Source organism: Leguminivora glycinivorella, chromosome 4 (assembly GCF_023078275.1).
Source record: "Leguminivora glycinivorella isolate SPB_JAAS2020 chromosome 4, LegGlyc_1.1, whole genome shotgun sequence".
Taxonomy (NCBI): Eukaryota; Metazoa; Arthropoda; class Insecta; order Lepidoptera; family Tortricidae; genus Leguminivora; species Leguminivora glycinivorella.
The window spans coordinates 20,235,376-20,261,050 of record NC_062974.1 but is presented as its reverse complement, the minus strand read 5'-3'; the positions used below and the strand labels follow the sequence as shown (position 1 = coordinate 20,261,050).

Genomic DNA, 25,675 nt, shown 5'->3' with positions numbered 1-25,675 from the left:
CTAGGAAAAACGGGAATTTTGAGTTTAGTAAGTTGTTTGGGTTCACTTTCTCCATATAATGAATGTCTTTAAACCTTCAAGAAAAGAGCGTATACTTTAAGATGACTTAAAGGCCGGCAACGCACCTCCAACACCTGGTGTTTCGGGTGTCCATATGGGCGGCAGTGATCGCTTACCATCAGGTGACCTGTTAGCTCGTTTGCCTCTTATCCCATAAAAAAAAATTTCACGTTATCAAGTCAAAATTCATAGTAGCTCTTATCTGTCGGTAATTATGTTAAAAGTAATTTACTTATCACGTCAGTTTTACTCCTAATGATCTCTGGGATTGGGATTTTATCTGGCACTTCCGACACGTTCGATGACCGGTCTGGCCTAGCTAAGCCACGGTCCTAGGTTCGAACCTCGGTAACGGCATTTATTTGTGAGATGAACATAGATCGCTCCTGAGTCAAGGATGTTTTCTAGGTACCGACAACACAAGTCTTCTTAAGCTTACCGTGGGACTCAGTCAATCTGTGTAAGAATATCTTATAATATTATTATTTTACTATTATTCGTACAACGAATTTTTAATAGGTCAGTCGGTCTTGTAGTAGATACTGTTTCTGCTTGCATATTTTATGGTGTTTGAAAATGAACACCTCCTCACTAGGGAGCCTTAAATTCTAGTAGGGCCCTAAATTCTAAAGATAAGGTGATTAAAGTTTGCACTGACTTATATTGCACCTCTAACCAGTGATCACAGCTTTTAATATTCAAATTCGGGCACATAATATAATATTCAAATTAGTATGAATTTAATTTCTGAAAATTCCAAATAACATATAGGTAAATGACCGATGATATAATTATACCTATATTTCTCTGTTATATAATATTTTCTTGCTTCGTGATAATTTCATGATATTGTAACTTAATTTATTAATTTTATTTAGCTTGGCATGTGTATTTTCTTTCTTTGTAAATGACGATCCTCATTTGGGAGACACAATTATTTTTATTTGGAATTTATCATGTAATTTTTGACTATCATGATGAGAAGATAAACATAATTTTGACATGTAGCAAATTTATAGTGTAATTTTTATCATGAAATAAAGAAATCTAATCTAATCTAATCTAAATCTAATAAAAGTTCATTGAACTAAGGCTCAGCTCTATTTAATAGGCTAGTTTCCTACTGTAAAGTAAAATCAGCTCCTTTTTAAGAACTGTCAAAACGATTTGCTAATATGGAATTACTATGAAATACTGAGGAGTGACGTCACAGTTAATTCATTTACTTTATATCTTTGTCTTTGACTTATTAAATAGAAATTATGTTTAAATATAACTACTACATGTCCATATTTTTCTTCTAATTATGTGGAGCTTTATTTAGTGCACTGCATAAAATATTTTATTTTAAGTATAGGAAACTAGCCTATTGTTAATGGGGGTTTTTAAACAGACTTCACTCCTAATTCTAGTACTTCAATGTATCTAAATTTTGTACAACAATGTTGTCATTATCAACAACAGACTTGTTTGTTTTGCGTCCGGGGTAAATAATAATTTAATGTATGCTGAAGGATAACTGATAGTAGTTATTTTCAGATTGACCAACTTATTCATTTCCCCCTCATCGTTTTAGTATACTATAGAACTTATTTCCTCAACTTGTTTGTTACTGGATTTAATTTATTTTATTGTAAACTCTGTTTTTTCATTGTTGTGTTCTATTTGTTATATGACATCCGTATGTAATATTAACGCTAGAATTCATCGGTCTGTAGGCAAGTTGGTAGATTATATCAGTAATAAGCTAAATTAGTCTGCCTAGCCATATTTTAAAGTTGTACTGAAGTATATTATAATTTATAATATTTATAATGTATTACTATGTATTATTACTATGTATTGCTTGTAACTGGAGTTGTTAAGCCACCTAGATCCACAGACAGATTCGTTGTTTTATTTTTGTATCATGCTTTATGATACATTCTTTAGTTATGATAGTTTCAAAACGGTTTTGACGGCCTTACAAATATGAAAAATAGCTTAAGTCAGGTTCAGGTTTTATTACTGTAAATTAAGGTTCGTTTTTCACCCAAGATAGGTATGTACCCAATTCATATACTTACCTAGAAAGTGTCATTGAATTATTTATAAAATCAGATATACATACATAATCAAAGCCTAGTTTTTCCTTGATTTCACGGTCACTAAGATATTTTACAGTGTGACGTGGTCGCGTCCAATAATTTCGGATCGAATTATGGTCCAAATCACCCCGCCATTGTTACACTCTGTAACGACGCGTGCAAACATTGGGTATTATAATGATATTAGTTATTCGAGCAAACAACAGGCCTGATGGGCATGCTCATTATAAAAATGTTGGAAAAAAACTGTTTACTTTCAGGTTGTTGAGGTTTTATTGAAAGTTACTCGAGGGGATGGCACAATCATTTGGTGCCTTTGGTGCAATATTACTTAGCAAATACTAAAGCTTAACATATTTCAAATCTAAGTACTTAGGTACATATAAGTTTTTCGTTGAAAAAACTGAAGATATCATGAGCCATATGCCAATCAAGATTATATTCACGGATTTATAAGCTATCCGTAGTTTGTGAATCCAAAAAATTCAAGTTTCAGATATCTTTATCACTGAGTAACAAACATATATCTAACATGTTTGTCCTACAATACAAATATTATTTATCGCTCAAATGCTCACCAATATTAAAAGGAACATGACATACAAATGCTAATGAGCGATCTCTTCTACCTTAGGGTAGTTAAGACAAGACAAAAAACAAACATACACTTTTACATAAAATAATATCAAACTGAATGGCCAGTTTGGCGAGTAACTTTAGAATTGTAAAATGTAGATGTGCCTTTGAAAAAAAAAGGATTTTAATTACATGTAGTCAATGGATATCAGCCATTGGAGTAATCTAATGGACATTGTTGTAATCCAAAGGTTATATTCGGATATTTAATTGCCTTTTCTGTTTCCACGGGCGACCTTCATCCAAAGCTGATCTAAACAGGCGTATAATGCAAGGTTCTCTTATCAGGACAATAAAAACTACATGTGCAGAATTCGACAGTTTCGAAATGGCAAATTGATTGAATTCGAAGTTACCTTCGGCAGTAAAGTTGGTAGGTATGTATTACGTATGCAAGGAGGTAAATCATGGCTGTGTACGTTTCAGTCATGTTGCCTTGTGTGTAATGAAATGGTTTTATCTTCACCATCAGGTCGCTAAATAGAAAGTAGGTAGGTACTTATGGAAGGGGAAATTAACTAATAGCAATGGTTTTTGGAGGAGCTTCCTTTACCTGTGGAATATGGGTTTAATTTTGGTGTGCGTGATGGGCTAGCAACCTGTCACTGCAATAGGTATCAAAATTTCGTTTTCTGTCAACCTTTCAATTGCTAATGATGATAACTACAATGAAACTTGAGCAGTTTCATGTGTTCTGCCTACACCTTTTAGGGGGATAGAGGCGTAGGCGTGACTACTATGTGTAATATGTGAAAATGTATGTTTAGAGAAACTTCAACCCTGATAAATTGACAAATATAGGATTCTGAAATAACACCATATAGTACATTGAAAGATACAGTAGGTACTTAACAACAGATCTATTTCTTAGCTTTTATTGCCATTTCGGTGGTATTCATACAAAACAATTTTTTTGAGATTCCCTGACAGCAACTTGTATTACAAACTCTCAATGCTCAGTAGAGCTATTATTGTATAACATCCAGAAAATACCCCAAATTATTCAATAAAATTGGTAAATCTAAACCGCAATGCAATTGCAATCCGACAACACTATATTCTCCCCATTACAGCAATGGAATAAACACCCAATGTACTGTATTGAGCATTATATTGATTTTTAGGGTTCCGTACCTCAAAAGGAAAAAACGGAACCCTTATAGGATCACTTTGTTGTCCGTCTGTCCGTCCGTCCGTCCGTCTGTCAAGACCCTTTTTCTCAGGAACGCGTGGAGGTATGAAGCTGAAATTTATATCAATTACTCAGGTCTACTGTCCCTTGAAGCTGTGAAAAAATCAAACTTCTAAGCCAACGCAATCAAAAGATACAGCCGTTTATGCCGCAAATTTTCGACACTTGCAAGGGAATCAAAACCTACAGGGTGCTTCCCGTGAACTCAGAATCTTGAAATTTGGTACGAAGCAACGTCTTATAGCATAGATAAAGGAAAAATTACGAAAACCATAAATTTTTAGTTACATCACATAATATATATTTTTTTTAATAATTTTAACCTTACTACCCATTTCCTCATATTATGACTCGATTGTCGTAATGAACGAACTTTGTAAACCTTGCAGGTTTGTACGGAACCCTCGGTGCACGAGTCCGACTCGCACTTGGCCGGTTTTTTTGAACTAACACTGTTTAAGTAATTGAGAAGCAACATGTATCTATGATTCTTCATGAAATATGGAGTGTAACTTCAATTTCAAATTAATTATTTTAGGATAATAGACATTCTCCGTGTCATTATTATATTTAATAATATCTACCGGTCAATGTAAGAATAATCAAACTAAATAACCGTGAATGATTCAAAACTCAAGTTTATAATTAGGCCCAATCGAAGTCGAGGTGGAACGAATTCTATGTTTATTGTTGTTGTACCATCAACTTTCCAAGACACACATTTCACAAGAGGATGTATTACGCTCGACCAGCAATTTCACTCAAACCGACACCAACTGCTCCCACGAAACCTGACCTGACATATTCTCCATACCGTAACGAAATACTTCTTAATAGGTACATTAGCAAACTACATTTACCTCACTTAAGCACTAAGTAACCAACGGAGGAAATACAGCATCACTCAGACTTGCCACGGCAGATCCACCGGACATGAACCGATTTCCTCCAGTATTCCTTTCTGGCTACTCGTGTTTTGAATCAATGCGCGGGCTATACCAAAACAATGGCCGTGTTTTAAGTGGTGTTGTGTAAACATGCGACGTTTAGCACTCCGGCTCGCAAAACATTGACACAATGGAATTACCTGTCGACAATAACCACCGCAGTGCGCTCAGTCATTTTACACGAAAGCGGTTTGAATCTTACGAGCGATATCAAAAATAGGTGCAGATTGTTAATTTGATATCTTAAAGTGATAATAGCTGATAATAAAAATGCAAGGGTATTACGAAGTCTTAGATAAAGGCGCGGTGTCTCAACATATATTTAAGCAACTGGTTTTAGAATAGATGAATGAGAACGAGGGCAATCAATACGTATATTGTATCGATGCGACTGATAGTGAGCGACAAATCATACGACAGGGCCATTAGGGCTGCGGCCTTGAGCCGGGTGTCAGGGGTAGCACGAATAGGTACATTAAAAAGCTGAACTACTTCTTCATTGTCCACGCGAAGCATTGATCGCGAGGGTTTAATGGCATGCAATGGAGCGAAATTGTTTTTATGAAATGTCTAACAGTAAAACCTAGGTGACATGAAACTTGAGGGATGAGGGCGGCATATTAATTCTTAGAGATCAAACAGTTTCAATTTAAAGTAGATAATTCAAAATAATGTAAACGACGCAAAAAACGTTTACTTATTTAACAATTATGTTTCTCTTATCCCGGGTTCACTTATAACCGTTTCCAGAGCTTTAAATCCAATTGCAATATGTAAGTAGTATGAAAGTAAATTCTTTATGATAATTATAAAAAAATCATGTATAGTGACAACTATATTAGAAATGGTGAAATAAAAACTTGACAAGAAATTGTATCAACAGTAGCAGTTTATTGACTAAATTCGGAACCAATGTTACGTATATTTAAGAGATTGTTGATTAACGTTTAGCAAATAAACATCTACTAGTAGGTACTATCGGTTAATGATACTTACTGATTATCGACATGATAAGCCACTCTGTTTGTTTTCTACAGCAATAGTACGATTATTACTATTAAATATAACTTAAAATACATAACACTAACAAAGATATTCCAAAACGCAAATCACTCATTGGTAATGAACTTATGTTCCATGTTATTGATTACCTACTACAGAAAATATACATTTGAACATTTGTTATTAGTACCCCATTGTATGGTAATTTTATTTAAATTTTTAAACTGCATTTACCATTGACCTGATGTAATAAGCAATTTTTTTCTATACAAACACGTGACAAGTTATATGTATGAGCTCTTACAATTTCAATTGAATCTGTAAAGTACCTATTAAGCGTCTAACAGTTATTATGTTAACTCCTCTCCTTTAAATTTAAAGCCTAGCTAGAAATATAAGACTATTGTCAGGGCGCTCTTATTGTGATGTATGCGGTGACAGTTCAGTATAGTATGGAGAAAATATTGGGTTGGTAAGAAAGTAATGAGCGAATCATACCCAATATTGTAATTTTTATTTAATTTATTATTTTAATCATTTATCAAAAATATAACGGCCTTCGTTATCTACTACTTGTCTCCGTCGTTCTGGTAAAGAATGAATAGCATCGGCGAAGAAGTTCTTAGGTTTAGATTCAAAAAACTCAGCTATGTACAGTCGTAGGTGGGCTTGATCATCGAACTTTTTTTCATTCAAGGCATTGCTTAGCGATCTGAACAATGCGTAATCCGTAGGTGCCAAGTCTGGAGAGTACGGTGGATGAGGTATCACTTTCCAACCTAGCTCCAATAGCTTTAGCCGAGTCACTTTTGCAATGTGAGGGCGAGCATAGTCGTGTAAGAAAAAAACTTTAGCATGCTGTGGACGATTCTGACAGATTTTTTGGTTTAAATTTTCAAGCTGATTACAGTATACTGATGCGGTAACAGTCATTCCACTTGGTAGGAGTTCCCAGTGAATAATACCATGAATATCCCACCAAACGGACAGCATAACTTTTTTCGGGTGAGGCTCTGTTTTTGGTGCCTCTATTCCTTTTTCGTTTGGAGCTAGCCACTGACGTTTGCGTGTGTGATTTATATATAAGACCCATTTTTCATCTCCAGTGATAAGATGGTCCAACCAGTTGAATGTGCGGCGAAAAGACAGAAGTTGTATGAAGATATCGGCACGGCGGTTTAGTTGATATCTATCAAGTTCGTGCGGTATCCAAACACTGTATTTGTAGTTTTTTCCCAACTCGTGTAAATGTGTTTCTATGGTGACATAAGAGCAGCCTAACTCGGTAGCAAGAGTACGACTCGTTAGCCTCGGATCTCCTTCAATTAAGGTTTTTAATTTGGCTACATCAATCTTCACCGGTCGACCAGACTTAGGTTGATCTGATAATGAAAAGTCGCCACTACGAAACCGCTGGAACCATCGTTTCGCCGTGGCCTCAGACACAACTTCAGGAGCAACACGCTGACATATATTACGCACTGCTTCGGCGGCTGAATGGCCAGACTGAAATTCATATAGTAAGCAATGCCTTACATGCACTTTTAATTCATCCATTTTCTTCCTTATATTAGCTCGGCGACAGCTAGTGAATGACTGACGAGAAACTGTGCGACTCGCCCTTTATATACTTTCGACCATATAAGATTCTAGAACTCTCTCAAAAATTTTATGTGGAATTCAATCGATCGCTCATTACTTTCTTACCAACCCAATAGTTCTAGTGAAATTCCGCAAGATGGCGTGTAGTCAATAGGTGCTAAGTCATATATTTCTGGTCAGGCTTTAGTAAGTTTTTTTTTTTAGAACACATACAGTTATTTATACATATGACAAGGGAAAGTTATTTTTGTTTGTTATACAACTAGGGAACAATAGTTATTTGTTATACAAGAGTGCAAAGTTGTATTTTAACGCCGAGTGTGGAATTGAAAAATTTTTTAACACACGAGAAGTAAAATACATTTGCACCCGAGTGTAACACAAAACTTTTCCCCTCACTATAGCGAGGAAACTACAACTCAAAAAATGCGTTTATCACTGCTTCCAGTAAATCCACGGGTGGTAAATCATCTTTATTACTAGATTCACCTACTTTTATCAATTTTAAAGCAGTTAATTGGACTTTATTCAAGGACAAATTACTTTACCCACTAGTGGATAAAATGCGTTTTTACCCGCTGGTATTAAAGGACAAAACACGTGTTTCCGAGCTAGTGAGGGGAAAATCAAATTATTTCATTAAATATTTTTTGATTTGTTGTTTTTCAATCACACACGCGGGCGGGTGGTCTAGTGGTAAGGACGTTAGCCGCGTAAGCTGAGGACCCGGGTTCGATTCCCGGCTCGGCCACCAGTGGGCCTTGTCGTTTTTTCTTTCGTGTATGGTATCTATTTCAGTTTACCTTTGCGGATGTTGTATTTTTGTGTATAAATATATTTTTTTTATTTGCAGACTGTAGAGGTAGCCTCTTGTGTAACCATTTGGAACCTTAGGCCACTGTAGGACTATGTCATAGTAACGTTATAAAATCATATTGTAAGAAATCTCTAACTGCTTGTCATTTTGACATGGTTGAAGAGTGGTCTAGGGTTCCAATTGGTTGACTGTACATACTTGAGTGAGAGAGGCATTAAGGCCAATTTTTTTTTTGCGAAAATTTAAATTAATTTGATAAAGGTTAAGGTGAATATTTTATAGGTGTATCAGTAGGGTTTACCCTTATAACTACGTTAACTTTATTTGGGTCGTTCAGTAAAGTTGTTCAAGTGTTTAAAAATAAGTAAGCACCTGATACTGATAGTAATCCGGATTCAGACACTTGGTGGTGCTATTTTTGGATATCAGAATCAATACGTAGAGGACGAAAATAAAACAAACATACTGTCAAAGTACTAATGATCATTCTTATAGTTACAGTCGTTTTATTACCAGAATAATCACTACAGCAATTGTGGAGAACATTGAAATATTTTTAGTTGAGGACCGTCATAGGGCAATAACTATTGGGCATTATCGCGAAAAAAGATTCAAAAACTTTTTTTTCTAAAACAGGTATATTTAATGATTTTCCTACTCAGAATCACGAGCCCTTTCCATCCTACTAGGCGGAAAAAAGCGTCCCAAATTTAATATTTCCACTTCGTTACTAATTTTCAAACACTTTGTACAGCGGTTACAAAGTGGAAGGTATGCAAAATAATAGAAAATTTTGGGACCATTTTTTTGTCTCTTGTTTTTGTCCTAGATCGAAAGGGCTCGTTCGTGATTCTGAGTAGGAAAAACATAAACTTTACCTACCTTAGGAAAAATATTTTTGGTGATTCTTCGCGCGAAAATGCCCTATTGTATTTGAACAAGAACCCTGTCTTATTGACACCGTGATTTATTTGCAATAGAATTCACTTTGATGTTTACTGTGAAAAGGTTCTATGTTGGCCTAGGATTCAATTTGGTTGGTTGTATACCTACGTTCAGCTCCTTAGAGCATTTATACATTGCTTCTGTGATTGTACTAAAAAGCGTGGCGTAAGCATTGTAAAAGGTTTTTTTCTTTGCAGAAAAATGACAGAAATAATGCATTTCAAAAAATATATATTTATTTTCTTTTTTAGTAAACCTCAATGGTTTAATACTTAGTAATTGAAGGCCAAAGGACCAACATATTTCTATTCAGTATATCCTGCAAGTGCATGCAACATTTGTGATCAAGATCACCAGTTCACAAAGTATGGTCACGGTCCCGGCCTACTGGCACACTAAAACTTATAACTGACCATATTTGAACCTTTTATCAAAGCACTAAAGACTTATATTTCAATAGATAGTAGACTAAAGCATAACTGACCAACAAAGAACTTTACATCAGTGCATTAAGGATTACTATAGGACAGTGAAAAATGGATGCTACCCTATTGGCATACTAACATTGTAGACCATCTATGGACCCTATTGTCGAGGCAACATAGATTACATCATGTCATTCAAAAGTGGATGGTAACCATGGCAACCACCCCACAACAGACAGCCGACGTCAGGCCTTGAAACGTGATTAATTGCTTCAACTATTTTAATTTACTATCTTTGAAAATATTGACGATCATCAGCTTGATTGGTTGGGATCCAAGTGTATGAGGATATTTACTAGAATTTTCCGTGGCATGTTTTTTTGTAGAAACATGTCAATGTAACAAGGTTATCTATCTATCCAAGCTTTTGTGTGATCACAGTTGCTCATAATAAATTCCTAACGACAGGGTAATAATCAATAGTTCGCATCTCAGCTTCGAAGGGAGCTAAGTACGGTGAAATGAAAACCGAAACATGTTACCGTCGTCGCATATTCTTTTCTAATTTTAATTATTGTCTCGGCAGCCGAGCTGTAACAACTTGTCATCGACTACTCTAAGTTAATATTGGAAATAGCAAAAAAATTACATCTCACCCGTATCGCTGTAGACTGTAGCAATGCTGATGGTGAATGGTGGCTGTATCGCTGTAAATCGTCGCCAAATGCAACCTCCGTAACGGTCGGTTGCACCAAACTCTCAGACACAGTTCGAAAATTCTCTAAATAGGCTAGTTTCCTATATTTAAAATATTTTATGCCGTGCACGAAATAGAGCACCACATAATTAGAAGAAAAATATGAACAGTAGTTATGTTTAAACATAATTTATAATTAATAAGTCAAAGAGAAAGATATTAAAGTAAATGAATTGACAGTGACGTCACTCCTCAGTATTTCATAGTATATTAGCACATCGTTTTGACAATTCTTAAAAAGAAGCTGATTTGACTAGTAGAAAGCTAGCCTATTCTATAATACTTGGACCGATTTTTTAAATTTCGAATACGATTTTCAAAAGTCTGTGAAAAACTGTGGTGGAAAACGAACATTTTTTTTTAAATAGCTACGTTAGTAATTTTGATCGAATGAGGATTAGAAGAATTTAAATCGCTAGTAGTGACGATATTATTGAACGAAATTTACGAACTAGAATTGTCGACATTCAAATATCGGCCATAAATATGATATATAATTTCTGATTAAAATGTATGTTATAATATAGCATGCATAATTGCGCATGTAGCATAATCGGCATAATTAAGGAAAAGTTTACAGATCCCTAAAAAACTTATTAAGTAGGTATCAAAAAGTCGGAAACATAATGTTATGGCATAATTTATTGTATATTATACACAGTAAATACAACGATGACATCTTGCTGCTGCTAAGGGCATTTTTTTTTCATTTCGCAATACCAATGGAGGTGAGCGACCTTAGACGAGCACGTTTATTTGAGAAGGGTAAACAAAGTCAGAAAGAGATAACTAGCGCCACCTGGCCGGAGATTGAGACAATTTTTTTTTATCATGTTGCGTGTTGTTTAGTATTGCACGTGTCAGATGGCGCTGTTATAGTGTAAAAACGTATATAGAAGCAGTAAAAACTTTTTTTAAAAGATCGTATGTCACCTACCTGACCTGCCTAATACTATGCACCTTCTAACTTGCATTATGAAGCTTGCTTATAAATCTTAACCCTTAAATGCATGACCTTGACAAAGATTTATTCAAATTTGAATTTTGACATGCTGTCAATAGAGTCAAAAATGTATGATGCATATATACATCTCATATATACTATGCATTAAAGGGTTAAAGCTGTTAAACGTATTTATAAGCAAATACATATTATGTAGATGGCAATCGATTGTACCAGTTCTATTGTAAGGTATTGGGGGCAGTGGTTGAACCACAAACAGCTAACAATTAGGGCTTACATCTAGCTTGAATGTGATGTGTACTGAATCTCGTACAAGACGATTGACCGACTGGTCACTCACACAAAATGGGAAACGATCGGGCTGTCAAGAGAGTGTTTTTGGCTCGACCGGCGGGTCGACCAGGGTAGGTGTCACTGGGACGACAGTGGGGCGGCGGATCTGCGTCAGTGACTGGCAAGAGGCTGCACAAGACCGGGAGAGATGGCGATATCTCGTTTCGTAGGCCAAAATTCACTTTTGATCACTCAGCCAAAATAGTTAGTTTTAGTTTTAGACGACTGACCACCAATTGACACGCGCTGCTACAGCCCAAATTTATACTTCATGCAATTGGTAGAATGTATGGGGCCCTATACATTCTGTGATTCATCTCTTTTCACGCATACTATAACATAAAAATAAAAACGAACTAACCTCCCGGGAGCGCATGAGGTAGCGCACGCGGCGGCCGCGCAACACGGCCAGTGTGTGTTTGTCCAGCTCTCCGCCTCCGGCCACTGACTGCACAAGCACCTGCCAGCGGGTTAGAGAAGTTTCTAGAAGGCGGATGTCTTTCTTCTGTATTCTGTAGAAAATATCAGATGTCAATACAATCCAAATCTAAGTACTCAGCACAGAAGTGAGAAGGCCCAAGGTATTATCTGACTCATCAAAAGACCTCAATGGACTCAATAAAGATACTCTAAAAACGTAAAAAAGACGGCAGGCTGGATACAAGAGACTTTATTAAATACGACGTCGGTGGCAAACAAGCATATGGGCCATCTTATGGTAAGCAGTCAGATTATGAATGCCAACAACCTGTTGCATATGATTGCCGAGCTTTGAATACATCCTAGGCTATTTAAATATGATTATAAAATAAACTGAAAATACTCACTTAACTGAGCAAAATCACCTATTTGCTTAATAAAAATTAAGATTCAGATGGGTATGTACTCAGAGATAAAGTAAATATACCTGTCTGCTAGCTGCATCTCAACATCAATACCGTCTTCCTTGTAATCTGGTAATTCTGAGTCATTAATTGTGTCTTCTGCGTCCGAAAATGTCAAAATGTTCTCATCAGTGCCTGAAAAAAGAAAAACACAATTAAAAACAATTAACTAAACACAATTAAAAACAATTAACTAAACACAATTAAAAACAATTAACTCAATTTCTTATTGAATCTAATAGACCACGCAAGATGTCGAGTTGCGGTTAGAGTTTGCATTATCCGACGGATTTTTAATATTCGAATAATTCGGATAATACAATTTTTATTATTCGAATATTCGAATAATTCGGATAATTTCGGATAATTTATTAAAGGGAACAAAATTAATGTTACAGGTGCGTATAAGCATGGAATTGATAACGGCTGAGATAGATGAGCGCCATAATGCGAAATTTACCTACATTTTTATTTATTTTTTGCGTAAATCAGCAAACTGTAGAAATTAAAACATGCCTAGCTCTCTATCTTTAGTTCTATGACTAGAATCTTGCAATCAGATAGTGAGCTGTTGATATAAGACAGTTAGTAGTAGTGATTAGTTAGGTGTTAGGTATAACGAGAAGTTTTTCTGACAACACCTTTACCTTGGAAATGGATGGTAGAGAGGATGGCTTCTGTAGAGTGGAACGTGAGACAACATCATTGGATATGATGATGGTTATAGGGCCATACAGCGTTGTCATATTATCCGATCCGATATCGGATATAGGAAGGATGTCAAAGGCAAAAATCAAAGATGGCGCCTTGAATGATTTCGAGAATGTATAGGAGTCGGTCCTTCGCTCGATCGGATCGGATACTCATCTAATCTTAAATCTGCGGGGGCCCTTCCGGATACACTTCGACCCATCGGGATCTTTTGTGCAATTACCCCCTTCGATCTTAAGATCCTTCAGCTATTCAGGAGCTTCTCGACCATCTCCACGTATCGGATGATGAGGCTCATGGGTAGCTCTCTGATGTCCTTTGGTACTAGGTAGCCTGCTCCAAAGTTCTTCATTCTTTGTCTGGCGAGGGCGTGACATTCACACATTAGATGTCTGATGGTCTCTTCCTCTTCGCCGCACATGCGACAATCTGTGTAGTCAGCGTGTGCCATCTTGGCCAAAATTCCTTTGATCCCGTAATGGCCTGTGAACACCCCCGTTATAATTTTGAGTTGTCTTTTGCCTAGCTTTCCTAGCTTTTTGCTGCATCCAGATTCTACCCTCCGTATAAAGAGCTTTGAATGCTTCAGACCTACCAGGGCATCCCACTCTTTTTGGTGATTAGCCTTTGTATGGTCTTTCATAGCCGTTTTAATGGTTCCTTGTGACGTTGTCTTCAGACCTGGCCTTGGCAAGTTCATTAGCATTTTCATTGCCAATGAAGCCTTCGTGCCCCGGTATCCATACCAGTTGCACCTTGTTTTGCCTTCCAAGCTTGTTAAGAGCTTGGATGCCGTTTAATACCAGTCTAGAGTCAACTCTGGGCGATGTGAAGGCTTAAAAACAATTAACTCATATTTTACCACTGTAGTCACTAGTCATTTGCATAAATGCCTACGCCCGTACCAGATGCCATCTTGGACCGGATTTCTTATTGAATCTAATAGTAAGCAATTCTTTATTGTGCCACCAACATAAAATATACAAGACATAAAATTTAAAAGAATGAAGAAGGAGGAGGTACAAAGGCGAACTTATTTAAATATTCAAATCCACGCAAGATGTCTTAAAAGGAAATTGCCTTATATTTATTAGTGAAGTGGAGGGAATTCTTGCGGTAAACCGCCAGAACTACAATACAATATGTACAATAGGATGTATAGGATTTATAATAAACTTATTAAAAACAGCAGATCATTATGTGACACGAGATTATAAATTGCATTGTATTTGTTGTTGCAACTTGGTTAGGCAGTTGGTAATCCTTGAGATGAGAAGGCGCCAGTGCTATCAGTATCTTGGCAATCCTTGATGGATAAAATACATGCATGTTCTTCAAAAACTCTTGGAATCTAACTTTTGGTGTTTCATTGGTCAGGCAGCAACAGCCGGGTCCTCGCGCAGCAAACATGCTATGTAAACGTGCCTCTGCCGAGACAGTGCGTGCGTTTTGCTCGGCTGAGCAATCTGCCTGGGCAGAAGCACTTCTAAATTTGAAGTTTGCAGCGCGACCAGATTGCCTTATGACGTGCCTCGCTCTGTGTGGACCTGGTTAATTATAATAGGCCAGTGAGCCATGAGTGCCCAATCCTTGATGGATAGAACACATGCAGGTATCCGAAGCTTGTGGAAACTAACCATACCTTTAGGCAGTGGGGTCACAACTTGGTCAGACCACCAACGGTCAGTGCCAACTGCTGCTTGAAAAGTTTCTAGTGAGCCATCAATGAGTCGTTGGTCTTTGATGGATAGAACACATGTGGTTTATGTATTAAAAAGTCTTGGAATCTAACTATACCTTTAGGCAGTTGTGTCACAATCACAACTTCGTCAGGCAGTTGGAACTGCTTGAAAAGTTGCGAGTGTGCCGTCAGTGATTTGACAGTTCTTGATAGATAGAACTCATGCAGTTTTTGTATCCGAAGCTCGTGGAATCTAACTATATTACCATACCTTTAGGCAGTGGTGTCACAACTTGGTCAGGCAGCAGTTGGTACTGCTTCAGAAGTTGCCAGTGTGCCATCAGTGATTTGGCGGTCCTTGAAGGGTAAAATACATGTGGGTTTTGCTCTAGAAGTTCTTGGAATCGCTCTTCTGTTGGTTGAGAGCTCTGGAAGAAAAGGTAAGGTAAATAAATATAAATACAGTGGAGAAACATAGACAATCCTTGCTATGAGTGCTTCATAGAGCAAGTGTGACCAATGCTTTAATCAATTAAAGAACTGAAACTTTGTTGAGTAAGTAATTAATAACATTTCGATTAAAATAACATTATCTCAGTTCTGTATAGGAATTAATTATTTTTGGTGCTAAAAGAATGATTTATTTAACAATCTAACTTTCAAATGTGTTGTCGGGTCGCCACTTTCCCGAATGAAGGTTGAGGGAGGCAATGGCTGAGATACGCGTCATACTCGTGAACGGGTGCTGTCTGTGAAGACTGGTCTGTTTAAGCTTACAGGGTTATTATACCTAATAAGTAACATTCATCCTGATATATGTTTTTCCCCTCACTAGCTCGGAAACACGTGTTTTGTCCTTTAATACCAGCGGGTAAAAACGCATTTTATCCACTAGTGAGTAAAGTAATTTGACCTTGAATAAAGTCAAATTAACTGCTTTAAATTTGATAAAAGTAGGTGAATCTAGTAATAAAGATGATTTACCACCTGTGGAACTACTGGAAGCAGTGATAAACGCATTTTTTGCGTTGTAGTTTCCTCGCTATAGTGAGGGGAAAAGTTTTGTGTTACACTCGGGTGCAAATGTATTAAACTCGCAAGTTCAGGATTCTATTCTCGAACCACTCGCTTCGCTCGTGGTTCAACTATAGAATCCTTTCACTTGCTCGTTTTTCAATTCCACACTCGGCGTTAAAATACAACTTTGCCCCCTTGTATAACAAATAACTATTATTAGGACATGTTGTTCGGTTCTCGTTTGTTTCTTTTCTTTTAGTTAATATTTTGATTACCTATACGATTTTGACTCTTGGAGACCCTATACATCTCTAAGGATAATTAGATTAAGTATACATGTTATCTTTAGTTGTGACATTTAGAGTCATTTGCATCTCTAAAGTAATTTTAGACTTCTTTTTTTTGTATTTGTACTTTTCTATATTATTATGTGAAGTTTAAGTTATCGACATTTAGAGACCTTATACATCTCTAATCATTATAGTAGCGTAATATTTTAGTTAGAACTTAGAATTAGTATTATCAATAGTAATTTCAGTTCAACTTGTATATTGACGTTTAAAAGTGCCCCTGTGGCCTATTTGCTGAATAAATGATTTGTAATTTGTTGGTCTTGGGGCTTGGCCCTATATGAAGGTGCCCATAGTCCATTTGAACAATACTATTATGTATCACTCATTTTGTAAGGCCTTTATTTAAAAGACTACCACTGTATAGGATCTACCCTGTCAATTTACACCATTTAAAACTTACACTATTCAATGTGCCAAGTAAATCTTCTTCAGCTGTAGAATACAAAGCTTGCTGCTGGACAGCAGACACCAAATCAGGGTGAAGGTTTCTCATAGCGGCCACTGCTACTCGGGAGATCTCAGTGTTGTACAGCAGAGCATACCAGCGGGACTGTAGCTCTCCAAGCGTGAAGCGGCAGGAGAATTTGATGCCTCGGTGGACTATGCGCAGGTCATTGGTCTGTAATTAAAGTACAATGCATTTGATAGGTAGTCTTAGAAACAATGTATTAGCAATCATCAATTTATTGGGTTGTTATTTTTAGCAAAATAAGGAAATAAAGTAGGTACCTTGGTAGAAAATTCTAAAAATGTCACATCAGAGCAAGTAATAAAACTACTACTACTACTAATACTAGCCTCTAAAGCCTCTATTGGACGTAGTTAAGCGAAACATCTGAAATTGTCATTGAAATGAAAGACTTTTGTTTTTCATACAAGGTCCAAAACGTAATGACAATTTCATGTGGATTGGAACATTTCTGCGTAACTACATCCTATTATCCTTCCAAAGGTATAAATTGTATCAAATAAAATTTAAATAGTACCTGCTGCACCCCCAATATCAGAGCCAAGTCATCAGTAGGTTTCCAACGTCCAAGATCTTTTGTAGATAACTGACTAAGCTGTCCCTTACGCCTAGACTTCTTAGATAAAACCGGACCGACAGGCAGTTTTCCCGAGGCACGGCGGCGCTCGGGCGGCGTCGGGGCCACGGGCGTGGGAGGCGCACTCACTAACGGAAACTCCGGCAAATGACTGGTGTAGGATTGTGTACGCATTCGCTTCTCACTCTTGCCTATAGAAGCCCCTGGAATCCCGAGACTGTATTCCACTAACTCATCGTCGAAACGCCGACGCTTTATCGATCGAGATGAACTGAAACAAATAAAATTGTGACACTGGTATTAAAGTAAAAACAGAATAATTTTATTATTGTGGCTTCATAATCGGTACCTACCTTCTTCGCTTAGTATTATCTTGTGCGTCAAAAGTAGGCGGAATTCCAGGGTAGTCATTGCTATCTGAAGGAGACGGTGTCGGTGGAAAATCCATGGCAGTAAATCAGTATTTTAGAAGCATTTATTAATTTCACCACACCAAATCACCATTCACCAATGCTGCGTTACAAAATAAAAACATGCGTTTGACAGTGTTGTTCCATTATAAGCAAAAGTAATATTCCAAATAATGTCGTTGTTAGTGAAGTAGCGTGAAATGAAACGTAAAATACCATAGACAATTGGCTGCCAAGTTTGTTTAAGCTCATGTTTTTGACGACGTTACGAGAAATTCCGGCACATATATGTGTATAAATACCCTTACAAATTGACAGCCGTTGTCAATGTCAAAGGCAAGCAAATATGGTTTGAGGTTACGTTGTTTTATTGGAAGATTCAATAAATTAAAGAATTTAGTGTAATAAAACAATGGCCTATTTGATACGAGCAGTGGGATTCAAGCCCGTTGGAGTTATAACTAGGAACTTTAACAAAATTGTGATTACGGACGATGGATCTACAATAGTTGCCCTACATAGAGACCAAGAATTTCCATACGAACATTCAAGACCTCTTCCAGATGAAGTTAAAGACGAATCTATCCTGAGAATGTCTGACTACAAGGAAGTGAAGAGAGTTTTCCATAACGTAAAGCCAGAGATAGCGAGACAACATTTATCTGCAATGACACTGACTACTAAGCACCGCTGGTTCCCAAGAGCGAGAGACAAGAAAGCTAAGAATACTGAAATGGACAGACCATACTTGTGATTATGCAGAAGTAAACATTATCATCATTATGCAGAAAAAACAAGGAATTTAGTACAGATTTACTAATTAGAAAATAATTTAAGTATTGTGAGGGAAGTAGATGAAACTTTTGTTAAATAAAAACTGTTTCTGAAATAAAATAGTTTTATTTTCAGTACATATACATCATCTTGAATATATCATATCCTAAAATGTTAAGAACATATCCATCAACTTCATTTTCAATGATAAACAGAGTATTATAGATTTATTTAATTTACAGTTAAAACTCAGATCCCTACTCTTAATGGTATCAATAAAATTTACGGTGCCCGATTGATATTCCGAAATAAAATACGCCGATTTTCGGTACGCCGACAACGATTCGCCGACGTCTGTTTTGGCCGAATAACGATTGGAAGATTCTCATTTCGCATAATATTCGTTCGTAAACGGAGTCAGTAGGCAGAAATTTGATACGCCGATTTACTTTTCGACGAACAATCATTTAGTAATTGTAAAAATTGGCCGACACAAAATTGGTCGAAACACAATAGGTCGAGTGATCATTTGGTATTTTTTTTGGTGAGTTGGCTGGAGCCTGGAACTTGCGTACAAAGTGTTCTGCGGATTCAAGGATCTAGTTGTTAGATCGTTTGTAAGAGTAATTCACATTTATTTCATTTACTTATTTATATTAATCATCATGTTCTGATTCTAAGGATTAATTTAAGTAAATTATGTATTGTTGTTTTCAACTCACCAAATTTTTTACCGAACATAATGTTGCCAGTATATGTAAATTATTACCGCAACGAAAAGAATTTCACATTATACATTGTTCAAGACCCCCCCCCCCCCCCCCCCCCCCACTTTCTTCCCGTGGGTGTCGTAGAAGTCGACTGTGGGGTATGGGTTAAATTGTGGCACTGTCACTGCAATGTCACAATCTGGATTTCTTTTAACCCTTTTTTGCCAAGAGTGGCACTGAAACTTAAGAGTTCATGTGCTCTACCTACCTCTTTATGGGCTACAGGCGTGATTATATGTATGTATGTATGTAAGAAAAAAAAGTGTCTATAAGTGCGTAATTTTTTTACAACAGCGATAAGTCATTCATTCGAAAATATTTTAACATTGTATAAAATGTGAAACGTTATTCGACTAAACGTGGCCTAAACGAAAATATTACTTTGCTAAATGTAAAATGTCCAATAATAGTTCGGATAATTTGCACAGAAGCGAACTGAACTGTATGCGAATCAAGATTCTACGTAACGTTATTCGACCAAAAGTGACAGCGATAGTTTGATTATTCGGCTAAATGGCATTCGGCGAATGGTTGTCGGCGAATCAATAATCGGCTAAAAAATTGTCGGAGAATTATTAGGTAGCCAAAATTTACAATAGTTGAAACAGTTTACAAGACTAGACTCAACAGGCTGTATTGTCACCAATTAAACCAAATTATAGACATCACTCACACTTATCAATTCCTAGTTTTCTGGGCTAATCTATTATTTATTATTAACCTGTTAGCTAGTAACAATTTCATACAAAAAAAACCTTACATGCTCAGTAGATAGCCCACAGTTGAATGGGCTTGTCTACTGCAACATAAATCTGTTTTAACACTTTCACAGCACAGTCCCCCATATTTGGATCACAACAGGCTCCACGTCCATGACCCATATATGGGTCACTAAGAATCTTTATATCTCAACTGATAATGTTTGTATATAGGGACTGTAGGTGTTAATACATTTCATGTATCATGTCCCAATCAAGGTTATTATCTATTCTATGGAGTGAGCACTCCTCTAAGCTTACTTATATGGCTACATGTGTAGATGTGATTACATTACAAGAAATACATGAATAGACCAGTTTAACCCATCTTATGCTCAGGCATGGATCCGTGCATAAAATTGGGTCATCTTTTTGCCTTTATTTTGCTCTACACAGCTTAGCCGGGGTTGGAATGCACAATTTTTTGATGCATCCACAGATGATGGGTTAAAGCCCTTACAATTTTTAATCTTAGTTATTTAGCTGTTGTTGTTATGATCAGAATCTAGACACTCTTGTTCCAAGAGACTACTTTTCAGTAAAAGAATAAACAAATAATTAATATTTTATGGGCTGTACTGTAAGCCACCAGGCTGTTAAATTACTTACAGTTAGCAGCAGAAGTTCCGTAACGGGCAAGGTGTTCACAATGATCCTAACACGCTCTTATTATCTTAAAAATAAGATTGTGTCTAGTTCATTTTGAACACCTTGCCCGCTACGGAACTTCTGCTGCTGACTGTACATAATCATAGCTACCCCCAGAAAAAATGTGATTACTATTTTCTCCATAAAATGATATCATAACTTGTGTATCAATTAGCCATAAAATGTAATGTTAGTAGTGTCTCTTATAAAATATCTTTCAACTAGACTATGAGAGGTGTCTAACACACTTATACACGGGTAAGATTTAAATCGTTAAACCAACCCACTTTCAGCTACAATACAATGTTTATCACAGTAACAAGCAAACTGCTTAACACTATTATATTAGTGAAACCAGTGACCAACCAATCCAAGAAATAGGGATAACAAACCAATTTCTTAATGTTCTAACGCTGTAGCTATAGTCAGGGGCGGCACACTCCACGATTCTATCGCCGCGTTACAAGCACATGCCGGCGGCCGCGAGTTCGCGGCCCATTAGAATTCAATGTCGGCTGCTCGCGAGCGGTGCGTTTGTTAATCATGCGCGGATCCAGGGGGGGAGGTCATGGGGTCACGACCCCCCCCTGGGGCCCCGGGCCATTACCACATGACCCCCCCCTGGGCACGAAGCTGGATCCGCGCTTGTTGTCAATGTAGGTAAGAATTTAGAATGGCGGCATATTGTGAACTTCAAAGGAGTGAGCCTTCTGTACTTGTATTACATTGTTTATGTATAGAAAATACAAGTGTCAAGCATTGGTTCCCTATTGGTCACTGGTGCCACGAAGTTACATCTATATTGTTCTGACACATCTTCGGCAAGACAAATAAACATGTTAACAAAAATATATATAGTCTGTGATTATAATCTTTATAAACATAAAAGTACCTATATATTTTCAAAATATACTTTTAAATTATTTATTCTTATCAACTATCACATATTAGCTTCCCTTGGTGCTTTTGTAACGTAATATTGCACTGAAACTCAGTTTCATATTATGATATTATGATAACATTTTATAAATAGGTTAAATATGCAAGACAAAAATAGCTTCAATAAAACTTAATAATTCATGTTAATTTTAAGTTCTAAACTTTGCACAAAAGGACAAAATGTACTGGTGGGCTTAAAATACCTAACAGCATCTATTTACTACCCGATATTTATTGATTTTGTAGACATGTTGAATTTAACAAAATATCGTGCCACATTGCCACACATTGTCAGCTAAAGTAGATGGCACATTTTCTTTGCAAATATCATGCAAAGTTAGTGTTACATGTTGAATTTAAAAAAAAAAATGTGCCACATATTTTGTCAGCTAAAGTAGATGGCACATCTTCTTTGCAAATAGCATGCAAAGTTAGCTAGAAGACTCTAACCATAAGGCCTCATTAGCACGTGAGTTTAAAAAGGAGAGTCGAGTCTCTTTCTGTACATTGAAAATCCAACAACTCGTCACGACATCGATCGATCGAGATTGATCGACATCGAGATTGTGTCATCTAAGCGCTTAAAAGCGCTCGAGCGAATGAGGACTAAGGCCAATGTTTATGGGCCAACGTGTCCACATTGCAAATATATTGTGACCCGTTTAGTGGGGTCTAAAATAGAGCTTTAACGACACCAATGTGCAGCCAGCTGTACGCTGGCACGGACAATGTGCCCGCGCGCCGTGAACTCGCCGACAATGACACGGTAAACTAAATACTGTTACATCCATTACTTTAGACAGCTATCGTGTTGCACAAGTGCCTTCTCCCAATTTGTCCCGGATTCACATAGAACGTGACTACCGTGGTATTATTCTTACCTACTTTTGTATATGTAGTCAATGCAGAGAAGGCTACAGATACTTTATAGTTTTAAATATACATATTTATTAGTTTAGGAAGACTGCTAGTTATAGGGCAAGATCTACATACTTCGCTCAGTCACGCAGAAACGAAGAGATTAGCTCTTTCTTCTCTTCCCTTAGTACGATGAGGATGTACACAAACACAAGAGATAACAGTCGATAAAAGAGCTCATATAATACGGTCTTGCCTGATAGACGGTCATCTTCATACCTATTAGGTTTTCATGAAGATCTTTCATTTAAGATTTCATAGTTCATATTCAATGATAAAAACCCATTGTATGTGAAGCGGGGATAAATGGAACAGGCCCCTCAATTCCCAGTCTTAGAGCAATAACTTACTACAAAAATAAACTTGCCCTTAACAAGCGCATTTACTTTACATACAACATATAAGAGTCATTTCATGACTTAAGGCTAGAAGACTTGTACTATGCTGTTGAATAGATATAATTCATATTTTACTCTAGTTTAAAGAAGCTTTAACATCTTATATAATTTACTGATACTGGACATAACTTTACTTATACTACAACAGATCATACTATAAAAATAATTACCTTTGGCTCAAAAATAAAATGGCATACGATATTCTGACTCTGAAAATCACAATTCAACTCTAAAAATCATTGAGGTATATGTACTACGTACTAGAGGCGACGTTGCGAAGAAAAAATGTTACACACCCCACTGCGGTCCATGGACCGCAGCGTTGCCAGTCCTCGCCTGGTCCTTGCAGTGCAGTGACGTGTCGTGATCCATTTACTTTCCACATGAATAATGCCTTCTTGTGTGCTTAAAAATTGTTCTAATCACTCAAAAAAATCAAATAAAAGTCAAGGTGTGACATTTCATCGGTAAATTAAACAAAAAACTCGTCTATAATATTTTAAGATTGAATATTCTACAAATACACGAGCGGGAGCGGGACTGCCGCCATTTTGGTGACGCAATCATAGACTAACCGCGCAGATGTGCCATTTACATTGTTCCTACTAATGTGTTTCACCTCTAATATATTTGCGAAATATATATATTTCTATTTGGAAAATTATTAGGTAATGTAGCACGACCAAGTTTCCCACGCGTAACGCAGGTAGAAGGTTCCGCCGGCCCTTCCGATTCCAACGGTACCGCACCATTTTTTCTACATTGCGATGGCCGGCCACTGCAGATGCGCGGGTCCAGCGTCCCGTTACTCCCGTTACACCCCCTCCACGCGGGGTGACGCCACGCCGCAGGAAGGAAGGAAGCGTCGCTTTCACCCACGCCGTCGGGTGGTATAAAAGCCCGCCGGGACACATCCCAAGTCAGTTGACATCCCAGTCTGCTCCTAATTAGGACCTTACTCTAGGCCTAAGCTAGCTCCTTGCTAAGTACGGAGAAAGCCCGTTCCGATCACACATTGCGTAAACCCCTGCGTTTGGCGTAAGGTCGCAATTCCGATCACACACGGAGAGTCTCCTACTAGCAAGGCGTGAGCCCGGTTCGGAGTACGTCTCGTCACGTCACCTCTTTTCGGTACACCCGCTACCGTCGCGTCCATAGTCAAAGTGAAGTTCAGTGAAAGCAACAGTGTACAGTGCTAGATATACCACTCAAGGTATTCGTGTTACTTAGTGTTACTAGACTACATTGTATAAGACTATTTGTGTAAAGTAAACTTGCGTGTAACTCTTGTGTTGTCTAAATAAATCCAATTGGAATCGTTCTTGTTGTTCTGTTAAGCCAGGCCTGAACCCTCACCATCTTATAAGAGTGCCGACTTATTGGGAACCTCAACCCAATTAGTCTGCGCTCGGTAAAGGGAACACCATCACCCCCTTTACCACCTTTCACAACTGGCGCCCAACTAAGTGGCCCTGGCTTCAGAACCTAGAACACGAGCACAACACAGAGCGAAGATGGCCCTCACGATGACCGAAGAACAGCTCCAGCGCATCATCGCAGCTCTGGCACCGGCAAGCAGACAAGGGTCATTCGCACGATGCAACGCAGTATACGACGGGACCGGCGAAAACGAGGCTGCAGAGACTTTTCTCGCAGCTATCAACGTGTACAAGAAAATCGAGAACATTGACGACGAGAATGCTCTCGAAGGGCTTATACCCTCCTTTTAAAAGGAGACGCCGCTGTCTGGTGGGAAGGTGCCAAGTCAGACGTCAAGTCCTGGACGGATTTTGAGAATCGGCTTCGGCACGCGTTCGCCCCGAAAATACCAGCGGACATCCTGTATCAGAGGATAATAGAACTCAAGCAGGATGCGAAAACCCCCACTGAGAAGTTCGTCGCAAAGAAGAGGGCACTCATAGCCCAGCTGCCTGCACCAATCCCACCGGAGACCCATCAACTCCATATGATTTATGGTCAGCTCCACTTGAATATACGGGAAATGGTGCCAAGAAGCGCTTTCAAATCGATCGACGAATTTCTGAAACTCGCACGGAGCGCTGAAGAAATCCTATTGGAAAAGAAGACGAGCTGGGAAGAAAATGTTGCCTCAGTACCTTCAAACAATAAACGGAACACTTCAGGCCGACAACGCTGCGAGTACTGCGATAAGAACGGGCACGCCGAAGAAGATTGTCGCACAAAGAAGCGGCAACAACAAGAGATGAGCTCAACTGCAGGGGGAGATGCGAGCAAGGTTGCTCCATCAGCACCGGTTGGCATCATTTGCTACGGATGCGGCAGACCCGGCGTCGTTCGCAGCAAGTGTCCTAATTGCTGCAGAAATGCAAATCCAGGAGACCAGAGCGTCGGTCTATGTTCTTGGGCCCCAAGCGTCCCTGGTGAAATAGGGCCAAGCCCTACAAAAGTTGAATTAGGCTACACGCTAATTCCCTCAACGGAAGAAAGAAAAGAAGCATTAGACAAGAATAGTCAGGAAGCTTTGAAGTTGCAGCCACGTGATCCAGCAGTGGTCATTCCAGCTCATGCTGAGCGTGCTAAACTTGCACCAAAACAAGATAGCTCTGACGTAAAGTCACA

The 25,675-nt window shown here is 37.9% G+C and overlaps 2 protein-coding genes across 2 annotated transcripts in view; one reads left to right on the top strand and one right to left on the bottom strand.

Moving 5' to 3' along the window:
• Positions 1-17,997, bottom strand: part of LOC125225649 (microspherule protein 1) — a 28,997-nt gene extending 11,000 nt beyond the window's left edge. The window contains exons 1-6 of the mRNA XM_048129462.1: positions 17,813-17,997; positions 17,400-17,730; positions 16,814-17,032; positions 15,315-15,471; positions 12,675-12,786; positions 12,129-12,279 (exon numbers count right to left, since the gene is read on the bottom strand). Of these exons, the coding sequence (XP_047985419.1) occupies positions 12,129-12,279; positions 12,675-12,786; positions 15,315-15,471; positions 16,814-17,032; positions 17,400-17,730; positions 17,813-17,907 (1,065 nt within the window). The 5' untranslated portion in view covers positions 17,908-17,997. The remainder of the gene's footprint in view (positions 1-12,128; positions 12,280-12,674; positions 12,787-15,314; positions 15,472-16,813; positions 17,033-17,399; positions 17,731-17,812) is intronic.
• A 189-nt stretch (positions 17,998-18,186) lies between these two features.
• LOC125225650 (39S ribosomal protein L42, mitochondrial) lies at positions 18,187-18,635 on the top strand. The gene has a single exon (XM_048129463.1). The coding sequence runs from the start codon at positions 18,282-18,284 to the stop codon at positions 18,621-18,623; it is 342 nt and encodes a 113-aa protein (XP_047985420.1). The 5' UTR covers positions 18,187-18,281; the 3' UTR covers positions 18,624-18,635.
• Positions 18,636-25,675: the final 7,040 nt, after the last annotated feature.

Bases quoted from the DNA above. Each gene is read 5' to 3' on its own strand.
- LOC125225650 (XM_048129463.1), top strand. From the start codon at position 18,282: ATGGCCTATTTGATACGAGCAGTGGGATTCAAGCCCGTTGGAGTTATA.